Here is a 14,214-nt window from a genome sequence, read left to right as displayed (position 1 = left end):
ATCAACCAAAGATGGAAAATATGTGCAGATGCCATGCCGCCCAAAACAGCATGGATGTAAACATCCCCCAACTAGCAAAAAAGGAAGAAAGAGCATCCCCGAAGACTCTTCTTCACGATGAAAAAAACGTTATAGGCGTGAGCAGACGCAGCAAGAAATGCGAGACGCAAAATATGAGCAACAGATAAGACTATCATCCTGGGCCTAGTTGGAGGTTGAGGATTTGCGGCCTGGGACTAAGATCTCCACTAGCCCGTCATCCTCGCCGTCACTGCTGTCATTTTGGTCGTCATCGAAATGGGAGCTCACGGCGCGCTGTCGGCGGAAGCCGCTGTAGCGTGACTGGCCAGGGAGGTTAGAATAGCCCAATGACTCATTGATGATGGCTTCATCTTCGTCATCTGAATCGATCATTCCAGTAGCACTGGGTCCGACCATCTCGCCCATCTCATCGTCTTCATCTTCGACTTCCAGGGGCATGCGGACGTTCCTTCGCACAGCTTCTGAACGACCGTCCCCATCCTCATCGGATGAATTGGACAGTGAGTCAGGTGGGCTGAAACCCGACTCGGGAAACGTGGGAGAGGCCATATCTGCGCTGGCCGGAAAGTCGGAGTTGGGGAACGCCGAGCCTCCTTCGCCATCATCATCAACTCCTGCAATGACGAATGGATTACTAGGCCAATCGGATTCATGACGGTCGTCCTGTTCAATTCTTTGATCGTCCTCTTCGTCGTCTGCGTTCTCACTTGTTTGCTGCTTCTGGGCGGCAAGGCGTGCTGCCAGCTGGCGTCGAGCTCGAGAGGGACCAAGGCTCAAAGGAGCCGGAGGCGGTGGTAAAATGGGAATGGGCTGGCTCGCAGTGTTCGAGGTCACCTGGCAACAGTCAAAGTCAGTAAGATTGTCGGGCCTTGAAGGATGATGACGAATTTTGGAGGAAGGATGGCAGGGAAGAGGTTTATGAAAAGAGCACCAACTCAAAGCGCGAAGCCCGAGATAGACAAGACGTCGACAAAAGCAGAATAGACAAGGATACGATGCGTTGAAGACTGAGGTGGTACCCAGAAATCCAATCCTGGCGAAAATCAAACAATTTCCCGAACAAGAGATAGCGAGAGACCAGGGTCAAGACGACAAGTAAATCAAATCTTCGCCCGAGCCAAAGCACTCGTAACCCATGTCGGCATCGTCCAAGCCAATATGCCCGCATCTTGTTGGGGATTTGAGGGCAAGGGAGGTTGAAAATCGGGGGCAGCGCACGCGCACGTCGGTCACGACTCGCACCTATCAATGTTTCGTTGAGAAACGTTTACTCACATTCTCATTCTCGCTTTCAACAATGCCGGCATCTCGTTCATCCTGGTCCTCCATTTCTTCATCCTCGTCATCATCACTCGAGCTAGCAAAGCCGCTCAATAGTGAGGAACCCGCACCGCCGAATGCTCCTCCGGAGACACTGCCCTGGTTAAGATCAAAGCCTTGGAAGGAAGAGGACCCGATCCCACCATTGAGTCCGGCTTCAGCTAGCGCGTTGGAAGAATTGCTGTTGAAGCCTTGACCAGAGCTGATGACCGTCTGTCGAGGCCCAACAGCCATGTCTGGACGCACGCCGCCTAGAATGGCGTTATCCCGTTCCCTAGTTTCGGAGAGGGTCTGCTCGACGTAGTCAATCCAGTCCGGGTTCAGTACTGATTCCATAACGGAACGTGAAAGCAGCTCAGGCGGGTGGCGTTCGCTAAATTTAACGACTTCCTCTGCAACCAGGGTAAGATGGCCCATGTAGCCAAGGCGAATCTGCTTAGTCTTTTGGGCCTCGTCGCTGCGCTTCTGGCCTTCGACAATGGCATTCGTAATCTGGCCATGTTCGAATACGTTGATGGCGAGGGCGCGGTTGTACCCGCGTTCCATGGGACCGTTGAAAACCTGCTGGACCACGTCGTACACAACATTATGAAGGAAGTTGTTCCACGGGAATCGGAAGAAAAAGCCCTGGTGTAATACAGTCAGGAAGAGCCTAGGTGTTTTGGGCGTATTAAGGCACTTACCAGTATTGTGGGCACGACCTTGTTCTCGACGAACTGGATCTTTAAATAATCTCCGACCACGGGATGTCCATCCGTGTCGTATTGGATATACTGATCCGCGGCATCTTCGGCGCCCCCATCGTTGGCTGTTCCGGTTTCCTGGGCGGATACAGCTTCCGTGGATTGTTCCTTCGAGGCGAAAAGAGGGGCGGCACATCCTCTGGCTGGGCAGAGGCTGTGTTCTGATCTTTTTGGTCTGATACAATTGCTTCTTTCTCTGGGGTTTCATTTTCAAGCTTAATTTCGCCGACCTGGTCTGCGAGACCAGTAGGTGGAGCCGGAGCACCGGTCTCGGTCTCGGTCTTTTCCGTGGGGAGAGACTCAGCAGCAGTTTCCGATGAAGCTTCTGCTTTGCCTTCTTCTTTCTCATTAGCCAGATCGCCAGAGGCACCAACATCCTCAAAGCCCTCTTCGTCGCCAGCATGTTGCAATTCAGCCTTGCGAGCCTCAGGCGATCCGCTGTCCATGATCGAGCCATTTGTGAAGTCTGCAGTGTCGTTGTATTCCAGACCCTCATGCTCCTCACGGTTGGGGTTGAAGAATCCATTGCGAATCAGTCTCTCACGCTCCTCATTGCGGTGCCGGACATATTCGTCACTGCCTGGCTCATTGAGAAGGCCCATGTTACTACAGTGCAGCAACTCCGCCATCAACTCGCAAGTCTTGAAACGATCAAAGCCAAGGGGCTCGATAGTTGCGCCCCATGCGGAGCTGAGACGCCCTCGGTCGACAGTCTTCAGCTGGGTACCATCGTGAATTGTGTGCTTTGAGCTCCGGATCAGTGTCATGAAGTCGGGAATGTGCTTGGCGAATGTTCGAAGTAAGTGGCCAAGGTAGATTGGATCGTAAGGCGTAGGCATAGACTCGGGGCCGCCCATACTCTCCGGATCATAATCCGAGTTATTCTTCCGAATGACCTCAATCACGATCCCAACACCCACAGTTAGCGGGTTACCGCCCTTCAACATCGCATTGACCAGCAGCTGGATACACTCAGGAGAGACTAATTGGCGCGTCAGGCTGTTAGGTCCGATGCATGACTGGTCGTTGGGAGTCGCGTTTGCGGAGATAGTGATGATAGCTTTGAGGAAATCGCCTGCAGAGGTCTGCACGGAGCCTGGGTAGTCGGGCGCAAGGAATGACAGCAGAGTCGGTATCAGGTCCTGAGACTGCAGCCAATCCACGGTGCCTTGTCCGCCCTCAGCTTTTTCCAGGCTGATGATCTTCAGGAGCAAATCCATGACCATAGGATTATCAACGTGCTGCAGCAGTGCAGGAACAATTCCATCCAACGACCTCAGGAATTCCAACATCTCTTCAGTCTTTTTATCGAGCAGGGTCTCGTTCACTTTAGTAAAATAGGAGGCCTGTATGGAGTCGAGCGGCGGGGATCGTCGCAGAAAGCCCCAGAAGTCGCGTAGGTAAGCGGGGTTTGCCATAATAGACTCCAAGATGGACCAAGTCTCCGAAGAAAGAACCTCGCACGCAACATACGCATGCTTCAAGCGACTCTTTTCAACTCTCTCGAGGTCCTCGGGGTCCAGCACACTCTTCAATGGGTCCGTTCCTTCTCTCTTCCTTCTCATCATTGTCTTCGTTGACAGTCTTTTCGTTGGACGCAGACTCGGCGCCTTTTCCCTTCGTAGCGCCCGATTCGTGGGCTTCGTCGTCATTTTCTTCATCGTCGTTCACCAAGCTTGGTGCAGTGACATAGTCCATAAGCCGTTTCAAGACATGATCCTCGCGTAGAAATTCTATGAGTTTCGTATTATGCTGTTTCAGCTCCTGGATTATCTCCGGCTCATCCAGCAGGTCTTCAAGGGTGACCTCGGGCTTGTCGAGTAGGGTATCGATGGTGGAGATACTTGCATATCCCCCAAAACGCCAGAACATGATGGATTATATGGCCAGGAAGCACTATTCATGGGACGGGTCGTTTCGCAGATCTCCGAGATATCGTAACGGAGTGTTCTATGGTACACAGGTTGACTGCGGGAAGAGAGTTTCGCCGGCAGGGCGACACGCCGGTGTGTCCACACACAGGGAGTTGCGCAAGCCCAAGGGAGAGTCGGACTCAGGCCGTGGCGAATGATAGAGATCGGAGAAGCGGAATGATATCAAGTCGAAGCGAATTTGACGCTGGGTCTGGGGTCAGCGATCGATCGGATGGGGCTGGTTGCATCAAGCACGGAGCTGATGGGGTGCACCTCAAAGTGCGGAACCTCACAAGAACGGCCCAGCCAGAGCCAGAGGAGCAAATGAGGGGAGGTGGGCAAAGAACAATTTAGCGACGTACTTTCGGGGCTAAGGCAGTGACGCAGAAAAGAGGGAGGAGAAATCGAGGGTTTTGAAGTTGTAAGGGGAAAAAGAAAGAGGGGCCGTTCCAAGTGCGGGAATGCAGGTCTTTCCGTCTTTCAACGCCGGGCCATCCAAGAATCAAGCTGAAGTTGCGAGAAAGGTGAAAGATGATAAAGCCACGAGCCAGCAGCAGCAGGCGTGAGTAATCGTAATCAGCGGGGGATCGCAGCCCCGAGCAGCGCAGATAAGCACGGTTCATACAAAGCCATTATGGTGGATATTCTGTGGGGTTTGTGTCCTCTCTTTTTGTCCATTGAATTTGAAAGTATTCGTATTCAAATCAAAGTAGCAAAGCCGCGAGCTTTATTTTACGCCCAATGCGATCACTACTACATATGCGGCTGGACATCCCTGCGTACGGAGTATCGGCCTCGGTATCATCCTTGGATTGCTGGGAGGGGAGAGGACACTTCATTAAGGGCGATTCTGGAGGCTGGAACATGTATATCACACATGGACTATGAAATGAATACAATGCTACGCAAAAGACGTACGACCTCCCCGCCTGTCTTCATCCTTGGTCATCTGGGCCATGATGTGGGATGTGGGCATGGCAAAACGAGTATTGGGTACTTTCTCACGCGCCCGAATTGCATTGAGTGAGATGTACCCGCAACTCGATCCGGCCCCGTCCAGTGCCCAATCCATGCCCAAACATCTGAAGTCCCGAATGACAATTGTGGTGCATCAGAAGGCGTTGCATGCCAGCAGGCCAGCTTCATTTTCCGGATCAGGCATATCGTATTAGCTATGATCAACGAATGTCTGTACAATCGACTCGGCCGTGTTCATAGAGATAGATCACGTGAGAACATACGGCCTGAGGCCTTTACTGACGTCGCCCTCAGCATTTATCGGTGCCTGTAGAAGTGTACAATCGAGTTACTTATAGTCCTCGACTAAAGTCGTCTACTCAGTTGCACCGTACTCAGCTACGCGTAGGCTACTACCAGTCACACCGGCGATTACGAGAGTTGCACCTACATCCTCGATCACCCATCACCGTCTGCATCTTGCCCCTCGTCCTCCGATCAGCCAGCATGAATCGTCTATTCGGCACAAAAAGTGCGGCTCCCAAGCCGACTCTAGATGGAGCAATTACTAAGGTACTGCTTTTAAATGAACAATACCCGTGCACCTCACTAACTACAGACATCAGGTCGACGACCGCATTTCCAGCATCGACGTCAAGCTCGCCGCGCTCAACTCCGAACTCTCAACATACCAAGCCAAGCTCGCCAAGATGCGAGATGGACCGGGCAAGAACGCTCTGCGCCAGAAAGCCCTCAAGGTCCTCCAACGCCGGAAACAATACGAGAGCCAGCGCGACCAGCTCTCGCAGCAGTCATGGAACATGGAGCAGGCAGGCATGATGCAGGATAACCTGAAGAACGTGATGACTACGGTGGACGCAATGAAGACGACGACGAAAGAGCTGAAGAAGCAGTATGGTAAGGTCGACATCGACAAGATCGAGCAGATGCAGGACGAGATGGCCGATTTGATGGAAGTTGGGAATGAGATCCAGGAGAGTATCTCGCGGGCGTATGATGTGCCCGAGGAGGTTGATGAGGCGGATCTGGATGCGGAATTGGAAGCCTTAGGCGAAGAATCGATGTTTGAGACGGGAATGGGAGAGGACGCTGTTCCAAGTTTCTTGCAGGATGAGGTTGCGCCTCCGCAGTTTATTGATGAGCCGCCAGAGCATCAGCAGGTGAAGGAGGCTGCTGGTGGGCTCGGTTAATCCGATGTGGGAACGTTGAGAAAGGCGAATATATGAATTTGCGCTACGATCATGGGATGCGGAGTTGAGGATACTTTATACTTTGGACTTTGAGGTTACAATAATGCGACATCAATCTCATGTACAGCGTTTTGATCAATGTGATTTTGTCACTAGTGAAGTTCAGAGTGCTCTGGGGAGCCCCATGATACAGTAGCGCCAGTAAATGCAGCGAATGCAAGTCCAAGAGCAGATGTCCGTGTAGCGATGCGGGTGGCCATACACAATACGTGTAGTTTGTAATAATCGCGATGCTTCGGATCAAGCTTTTCCCAGACCGACCAGTACCAGCAGCGCAATATTCATCACGGCAATGAGTAACCAGACGAGCACCGCGATGATGGAGAGGGCCCAGTGATTGCGCATCCCGATTCTTTCAACTTCAACGTGTCCGTCACCTTCGCCGGTTTGCTCGGTGGGCACGGTGGGCACGGTGGGCACGGTCATATATTTGTTGAAGCAGGTGAACCAAATTAGAGGAGCGGAAACGAATGGCAGGATGACACTCAGAACGACCTGACTCGCGGTCAAGGTCTTATCAAGTCCTGCCTTGCCCACCGCCGCGGCAATGATAATGCTAGGAATGATGCTGATGGAGCGAGTGATGAGTCGCCGAAGCCAGGGTTTGATGCTCCAGTTCAGCATACCCTCGCTGACCATTTGGCCAGCCATCGTGCACACAATTCCAGCAGATAAGCCGGACAGCAGAAGTGCCAATGCGAAGACGAGAGCGGCGCCCTTGGAAATTGACGTGGAGAGTAAGTCATGAATGCCGAAGAGGTCAGCAGAAGCGCCGCCAGGAACGTTATATAGTGCGGAACCTGCGACAATAAGAATAGCGCTATTGACAAAAAGAGCAAACGTGAAGAGCGACAGTGTTAACTCAATGATCGAGTACTTCATGCAGCCACGAATAGCCTGAATAGAAGGGCGGTATTCAACCTCACCGCCATTGCTTCCCAGGGGCACAGTGGACTGCACGTAGCCCTCGGTGACATCGAAGTCTTTCAGACGGGACTGAACGACTCCACTGCCAAGAAAGAGGGAATGTGGCATGACAGTCGCACCGAGAATACCACAGCTTTGGTAGAGACTATATTGTACGGTTAGTCGTTATTCACCCAAATGTGAGAAGGGTTGTCGACTTACCCTTCGGATTGGACAATGGCAGATGAAGGGAGATAGCCTCGGAAAACTTCCCCAACTGACTGGTTCTCGATGAGAGACAGCTGAATGCAAAAGCAGACAACGACGGCCAGAACGAGACCCATGACAAAGAATTCAAACAAGCGCAACCCCCACATGGACCCGTTGGGACGCCAGAAGAGAAGCAAGAAGAACACATCCACCAGCGTGATAGCACAGCCCGCTACCAAGGGTATGCCTCCGAGCAGGTTCAGTGCGATCGCAGAACCGACAACCTCAGCAATATCCGTTGCAATGATGGCCGCTTCCGATAAGAAGTATAGGAAATACACCAGCCAGCGAGGCAGATGCGCGCGGCAGTTTTCAGCCAGGTTGAGACCCGTCACGGATCCCAGCTTAATGCACAGCGACTGCAGTAGAATTGCGAAGAGGTTGGACAAGAGAACTATGAACAGCAAGGCATACTTGAACTCCGCACCGGCTGCAACGTCGGTAGCATAGTTTCCCGGGTCGATGTATGCGACCGCGATGAGGAAGCCGGGCCCGACAAACCGGGCGAATTTGACCACTTTGCGAGCACAGCTTGCAGTGGACGAGAAGAAGAAAGATTGGAATTTGAAAGGACGGTGGAGTGATCCGCAGTTCCTCGAAGGTGGTTCACACCCCGAGGTCGTGGCGAACACTTCACCGTTCGCAGTCTTCTCCTTGATTGGGTCCGGGTCATCGAGACTGTGCGGTCGTGAGTCTAAGGATAATGTATCCTCTCCTGTGCCTATACCGTTGCCGGCAGCAAGTCTGCGGTGGACTCTAGCGTTGGCAAGGCCGTTGAAGTCATTGCGGGTGGTGGTGTCCGGACTGAAAGGGGGTGGACTCTGGTTCCAAGCCGGATGGGCGATTGTATCGTCGTTCCGCGAGGGGCAATTCATGGTGTGCTTGGTGCGTCTGTCGTGGGTGCAAGTTGTTGTCTTAAAGTCTTCGCAGCTCGGGAGCAAGTCGGAGCGCTGATTGGAGCAGGACAGGAAGCCGAGTACCTTGTGGAGAAAGTCCGGAACTGCCCGACTACTTTCTGGTCGCGCAGCACCTATTAACCATTGGACGCACTTTCCGAAGGTCGCGAACCAGGGCAAACACGAATTCCGTGTATGGTCATTTGGTAATATTGAACGAGTTCATGCGGTAATCTGAGGATTTTGAGCCCAAGCCAGGATTCGAGGTCCGGGTTCTGCAATGGCCGCGGTCTGGGCACATTTAAAGATCGCCCGCATTTCTCGCCCTATCGCGGGGCATTGCAAACGGCGGTGGACCATCCGAGAGCATCTTCCCCTCCGCCATAACCGGTCAACCTATGGGTCATACCTGGCAAGCACACGAATGTTCGTAGGACAAGGCAGGTTCCAAGGTCCTGGATTCTAGATCCCCTCGGTCAGAAGACCTGGGTCCTGGACTCTTGGGTTACTCGTCACGGCGCATATACGAGCAAACCGACAGGCCTATCCTGGTATGAGAGACCGAATGGCTTCGTCATGGGAAAGTAGACAGACGCAGGATCACCGTTGGTCATTGGAGCCGGAGATGCAATGGCCCGTCAACTAAGGCTAAGTTGAAAGAAGTAATAAAGTACGAGGATCATACGGTGTAGAGTGATGATGTGAGCGCGTGCAAGAAGTAAATACGCTCAATTGGGATTCTTCCAAAACAAACATTCGAGACCACAACATGCAAGGACAAGGAGGACTGATGCAAGACCCCCAGAAAAGAGGATAAAGCTACCAGAATGATGCAGAATGACATGTCTAGTCTGTAGGTTTCAAAAGTCCACGTTGGAACCGCTGGTGCCGGTTGCCCGGAGCAACGAGTCTATCCGCACGTTGTTTACTCCTCCACCTTGGGATCCAACCAACCCCAAGCTTGGCCTCACTAGACTTGTTCTCGGTCCAAAGTTGAGTGGAGTCTCGATCCTCGATGTTGCCGTTGGCAGCAAGACACTAGCTCACGCCTCACATTGCCCCCGGCTGCTCGGATTGTTTTCCTACTCTTATTCCCCCTCTCAGCCTGCATTGCTTTTCGTTTCTTGCTATTTTCTTCTTCTATCGGGGGCTGTTACTCAACCGCCCAGTTCTGCTTATTGCCTTTTCTTTTCGTGGTCCTGGTTTCTTGCATTGAAAGCTCCCGTGAGTGTGACCTGCCTCTACCCGTGTCGGACCTGGACTGACAGGCTGCAGTTGCTGGTCAAAGGTGATAAGCGATGGCGCCAAGTACCGCTGGTCCACGGATATTCGACGACGCCAACCGTTCTCCAACCAGATCGTCCGTCTTCCGGACCATGTTGTCCAAGCCTCATAAGAGGAACCAGTCCGCGGACGACGCCCTGCCCCCACCCTTCCATTTGAGCAAACCTGTGGGCACCGCACCCTTTCCTTTTGCCGAGGGCCCTGCTCCGGCTTCAGGCCATCTTCCGCTAGCTGAAATCGTCCTGAACCGCGATGCCGGGGAGAATAACGTGCCAACTCCCAAAACCGGAAACAAGAACGGCAAGGTTGTGCATAAGAAGACTAAAAGTGCCGTCTCTCTCAAATCATTGAGAAGTTACATGGAGCGAAAGTCGGAGGAAGTACCCCAGGAAAACCTGGATGAGAAGTCTCCTAAAAAGACCAAGTCATCCACTAGTCTTTCTGCCCTTTTGAAGCGGTCTCAGCGGGGACGCAAAGGCGATAACCCCAAGCAGAGCCGCGACAAGGAGAATCGAAGCCCGACAGACCTCGTCGATAGCATGCCACCGCCATCGCCAATCTGGGCAGCAACCCCGGCCTATCCCGAATCGGTCCCGCAATCGAGACATGATTCCACCGCAGATAGACGGCGTAGTGTTGCCGAGGAGGTGTCACTCTACACGCCGAAGGGATACAGTCCAGCCCAACAACGAAATTTCTACGATTACCAGCAGCAGCCGCCATCACTTACCAGACCAAGCGAACACAGGGCAAGACCAAAATCGGACATTCTTACCGGGGGTAGAAAGATGAAGGATTATCTTGGGCCTGAGCAACGTTCAACCTCGGGAGACAGTGACAGCACTCGGAATGATAGTGCGTCAGCTAAGGCCCGGACAACTGATAAGTCTCGAAAGATATCTGCTCCGGAGTCATCTGCAGCATCTCCGTGTAAAGACGAGCAGGCTCCTAAGAGACTGTCTCGGGTGCAGGCTGCAATCTCGGCCTTCAACGCAAAGGATCGCGATGCAGAAGTTCAGAAACACCTGAACTCCAAGGATCTGGAGAGCGAGTTCGAGAAGTTGCTGGATGCGAGGAACATCCCCCATAACATGAGAGACAAGATGCGGTCCCTTGATACCAACATCAAAGCCGACTTCATCCAGAAGGACCGAATTGAGAATGGCACGCCTCACAGTGCTGGAACTTCAGAGAGCCGTCGGGGACGTGGCAAGGATTCCAAGGACGATCGTCGATCTGACGACCGCAAGGGCTCACGCTCGCGCTCTCGAAGCCGTGGCTTCGCATTCGGTAGAGGCTCATCGTCTCCCGGTAAGAAGGCACGACCCGAAAGTGGGACATTCAGCCGCCCACGCTCGGTCGATCTGTCACAGCCTGTCGGCGTTTATACAGCCCTTAGCGCAGTGGGCTCAACGGCGTCTCTGCATGAAGCGGCGGCTGTCGACACCGCTGCTGATCCGTCCGACTTTGTGCACTACTTGAGAGAGATCCAGAAGCCGGAGATGGTCGAAGTTGGAAAAATCCACAAGCTTCGTCTCCTACTTCGGAACGAGACAGTAGCTTGGGTTGATGGCTTCATCGCCGAAGGTGGCATGGACGAGATCGTTCAGCTCATCTATCGTATCATGCATATGGAGTGGAGGTATGCATACCCAGTCTCATTTATTTGAATGTCTTACTGACTAGCTATGCAGGGAGGACCACGAGGACACCCTCCTTCACGAAGCTTTGCTTTGCCTCAAGGGGCTTTGCACCACATCTGCAGCTCTTGCCCATCTGGCTGCGATTGAGGCGGACCTCTTCCCGAGGTTACTGAAGATGTTGTTTGACGAGGAAAGAAGGGCCCAAGCGAATTCACGACACGAAGCATCATTATGAACCTGATGTTCACACAAGTGACCCCAGTAAGCCCTGATGAAGACCCGAGCAAGCGGGCGGAACGAATTCTATCATACCTGCGTGACCCATCCCCTGAGGAGGAAAACCAGCCGGTCCCTTTCATCGCCAATATATACCAGTCTAGGCCATATCGCGTATGGGCCAAGGAAGTCTCCAATGTCACCAAGGAAGTCTTCTGGATTTTTCTTCACCATCTGAATGTGATCCCGCTCCCCAAGCCCGCTCCTAAGTCCGATGATCCTTTCGTCGAGAAGCATCCCGCGGACGCGCGCTCTTACTACCTGCGACACTTCCCTCCTCCTCGCCCCCCTGTCCCCGCCGCTCCATACGTTGGGGGGGTTGAATGGGATGCGACCAATTACCTCGCCTCGCATCTGGATCTCTTGAACGCGATCATCTCCTCCTTGCCAACGGCGGAAGCACGAAACCAGCTCCGATCTGAACTTCGCACTTCTGGCTTCGAGAAGGTCATGGGAGGCAGTCTCCGCACATGCAAGGAGAAGTTCTACTCCGCCGTCCACGACGGACTGCGCACTTGGGTAGCTGCCGCGGCCGAAGATGGATGGGCCTACACTTCCGTCCGTGAGGGTCCTCGCGCCGGCGACCCAGGCTCACCTTCCAAATCTCCCAAGAAGATTCCTGGTAGTCCCAAGAAGGGCCTGCTTGATGAAAAGCCACCTCAGCTACACCTTGCCCTCGATGTCCCTCTTGCCGGTCTAATTTCCATTCCTGGTACCCCATCCAGCGACATGCCGCGTTGGCTTTAGACGTCCTACCAAAATAAGCCGTCAGACCTACCTTCTTCTCTTCTTGTCTTTTTTTTTACCCACTCCCGTTCATATTGTCTATCTTTTACACGCCTCATGACTCGGAGTTTTTTCGGTTATCTGCTTAAGGGTCAGCGCCAGCTCATCCTGGTCGTCTGAAATCGCCCTATTGGAGTTGCTTTTGGTCTTATTTTCTGACAGGCGTTGGCATAACTGGTGTTGCTATGGAGTTGCATATTCAGTCCAGAATTTCCTGGCGGCCATGATGTAATGAAGTCAAGTTACGGTGCAGGTGGCGGGGAAGATCGAGAGAGATACTGATGCATGTGATCTACTCACTCGTCTTCTCACGGATAGCGACGCCTGCAGTCCTGACTCGATTTGCTCATGGCTTTTGATCAATGACAGATATGAGAATTGAATGATTCGTCACTTGCTTTTTGATTGTACCCGATTTTGTAAATTAGTAGGAGATGAGAACTGGGATGAAGATGGAGAAAGATGCGATCTGGGAATCTATTCTAGTAGTGTACAATATGGACTAGCATCATCAATATACAAAGAACACAATTATTTTGGTGCGTTCGTTAAGATGACTCGTTCTTCTCATCAGCCTGGTTCGGACCACGAGGCGGCGGCGCAGAGAACACGCCACGGATACTAGCAAATACATTCTCGCGAATCTATACACACATTTGTCAGTCCAACTCCTATCAAGTGAGCAAAACGCAGAGAAGTACTTACCCCATCAAACGGCGTATCTTTAGTGTCCCAATTCATGAACAGAACCGCGTAGATCACAACAACTGCAAGACCTCGTCAGCGACCCTAGTCTCACACTGACCAATGATCAATGATCGAAACTCACATCCAATAATAGCCCACTGCGCCAACTGCACGCCCTTCACAAATTGGGGCCGAGCATACTTCAGCGCCGCGCGCCGACGGTACTTCCGTTCCAGTCGGAACTGATGTTTTGGTGAGAGCTTCGACATGTCTGGGGGCCATTGTCGCTTGGGCTTGTATTTGCTGTAGCGATCTTCTTCGAACGGAGAGGGCGTGTGATTATCGGAGGAGAGGCGGAAGGGGGACGATTGGTGAATGGGTGTACTAGAGAAGAGGCGTGCGGAAAGGCAGAGAGTTGTGGGTTTCTGCGGAGTCAACAGGTATGAGGTTGAGTTTGGAGACTGGGAGATGCACGGATGTGGTCGTACAGTGAGCTGCCATGGTTGTCTGATCTGGGTCTTGAGGGGCGGGCATGCGATGCGCGCCGACGGCGCGGCGGCTGTGAAGAGTTGTCTGATCATGGAATGTGAAGGTGGCCGTCTGGGCTCGTGCGGTGTTCGTAATGTGTATATTGGACAGGTTCTGGGGATGATGGCGGAGGTTGACTGGTTGAAGTCGCGCGGGCGAGAAATAATTTGATCTGCCGCTCTCCGCAGGTCCTCCGCATCCGCGCTATGGCTGTGAATAGCGGCTACTGACTCGGGGCCAAAGTACCACGGAAGCTTACCAGTAAGCGCTTCTCTTTTTGATTCATTCTCTGTTTTCTAATTAGTCTAAGTGAAGTATCATTTTGAGATTAATCTGACCAATTCTTGGGTCTTGCAAAGCGTCGATCTCTATGACAACACTTCATCTGTTCTGTTATTTGATAGGATCAATCCTTCCAGCTAAGTCTTTTACCCTGGTACATGAACTAGACGCTGCTGTTTCCTGGAATAAGTAAATTTTTCGGATCATCGTCTTTCTCTGTAATGTATCAGCATATCGATGATGTCCCGGTCGCCCACTTGGCAACCATAGCGCATAACAGTCCCGAGGTCAGGCATACTTATGAGCCCAAGGGGCAACCTTCAGTTTTGGATCTGCGATAAACTCATTAGGAGCTTGACAGCTGTTTAGTTCTGTGCCTTGACGGCTATAGTCAGAGGTGGAATTTCGAG

At 52.5% G+C, this 14,214-nt stretch overlaps 5 protein-coding genes across 5 annotated transcripts; 2 read left to right on the top strand and 3 right to left on the bottom strand.

Moving 5' to 3' along the window:
* Positions 1–204: 204 nt before the first annotated feature.
* On the bottom strand, positions 205–3,977 carry N7477_008303 (SAPS family protein; the record flags this gene model as incomplete). Its single annotated transcript, XM_056969966.1, has 5 exons — positions 205–876; positions 1,318–1,989; positions 2,046–2,183; positions 2,240–3,662; positions 3,709–3,977. The coding sequence occupies 5 exons, from the start codon at positions 3,975–3,977 to the stop codon at positions 205–207; spliced, it is 3,174 nt and encodes a 1,057-aa protein (XP_056819998.1).
* A 1,505-nt stretch (positions 3,978–5,482) lies between these two features.
* Positions 5,483–6,186, top strand: N7477_008302 (putative SNF7 family protein (Cta1); the record flags this gene model as incomplete). The annotated part of the gene is made up of 2 exons (XM_056969965.1): positions 5,483–5,548; positions 5,602–6,186. The coding sequence occupies 2 exons, from the start codon at positions 5,483–5,485 to the stop codon at positions 6,184–6,186; spliced, it is 651 nt and encodes a 216-aa protein (XP_056819997.1).
* Positions 6,187–6,486: 300 nt separating this feature from the next.
* N7477_008301 (uncharacterized protein) lies at positions 6,487–8,297 on the bottom strand (the record flags this gene model as incomplete). Its single annotated transcript, XM_056969964.1, has 2 exons — positions 6,487–7,318; positions 7,375–8,297. 2 exons carry the CDS (start codon positions 8,295–8,297, stop codon positions 6,487–6,489), a joined length of 1,755 nt encoding a protein of 584 aa, XP_056819996.1.
* Positions 8,298–9,616: 1,319 nt separating this feature from the next.
* On the top strand, positions 9,617–12,268 carry N7477_008300 (uncharacterized protein; the record flags this gene model as incomplete). The annotated part of the gene is made up of 3 exons (XM_056969963.1): positions 9,617–11,244; positions 11,297–11,422; positions 11,470–12,268. 3 exons carry the CDS (start codon positions 9,617–9,619, stop codon positions 12,266–12,268), a joined length of 2,553 nt encoding a protein of 850 aa, XP_056819995.1.
* A 587-nt stretch (positions 12,269–12,855) lies between these two features.
* N7477_008299 (uncharacterized protein) lies at positions 12,856–13,575 on the bottom strand (the record flags this gene model as incomplete). Its single annotated transcript, XM_056969962.1, has 3 exons — positions 12,856–12,951; positions 13,013–13,074; positions 13,137–13,575. The coding sequence occupies 3 exons, from the start codon at positions 13,573–13,575 to the stop codon at positions 12,856–12,858; spliced, it is 597 nt and encodes a 198-aa protein (XP_056819994.1).
* Positions 13,576–14,214: the final 639 nt, after the last annotated feature.

Source organism: Penicillium maclennaniae (assembly GCF_028827695.1).
Source record: "Penicillium maclennaniae strain IBT 15551 chromosome Unknown utg000007l:1.0-4884863.0:1.0-4888362.0, whole genome shotgun sequence".
Lineage (NCBI taxonomy): Eukaryota > Fungi > Ascomycota > Eurotiomycetes > Eurotiales > Aspergillaceae > Penicillium > Penicillium maclennaniae.
This window is presented reverse-complemented; position numbering and strand designations above follow the sequence as displayed.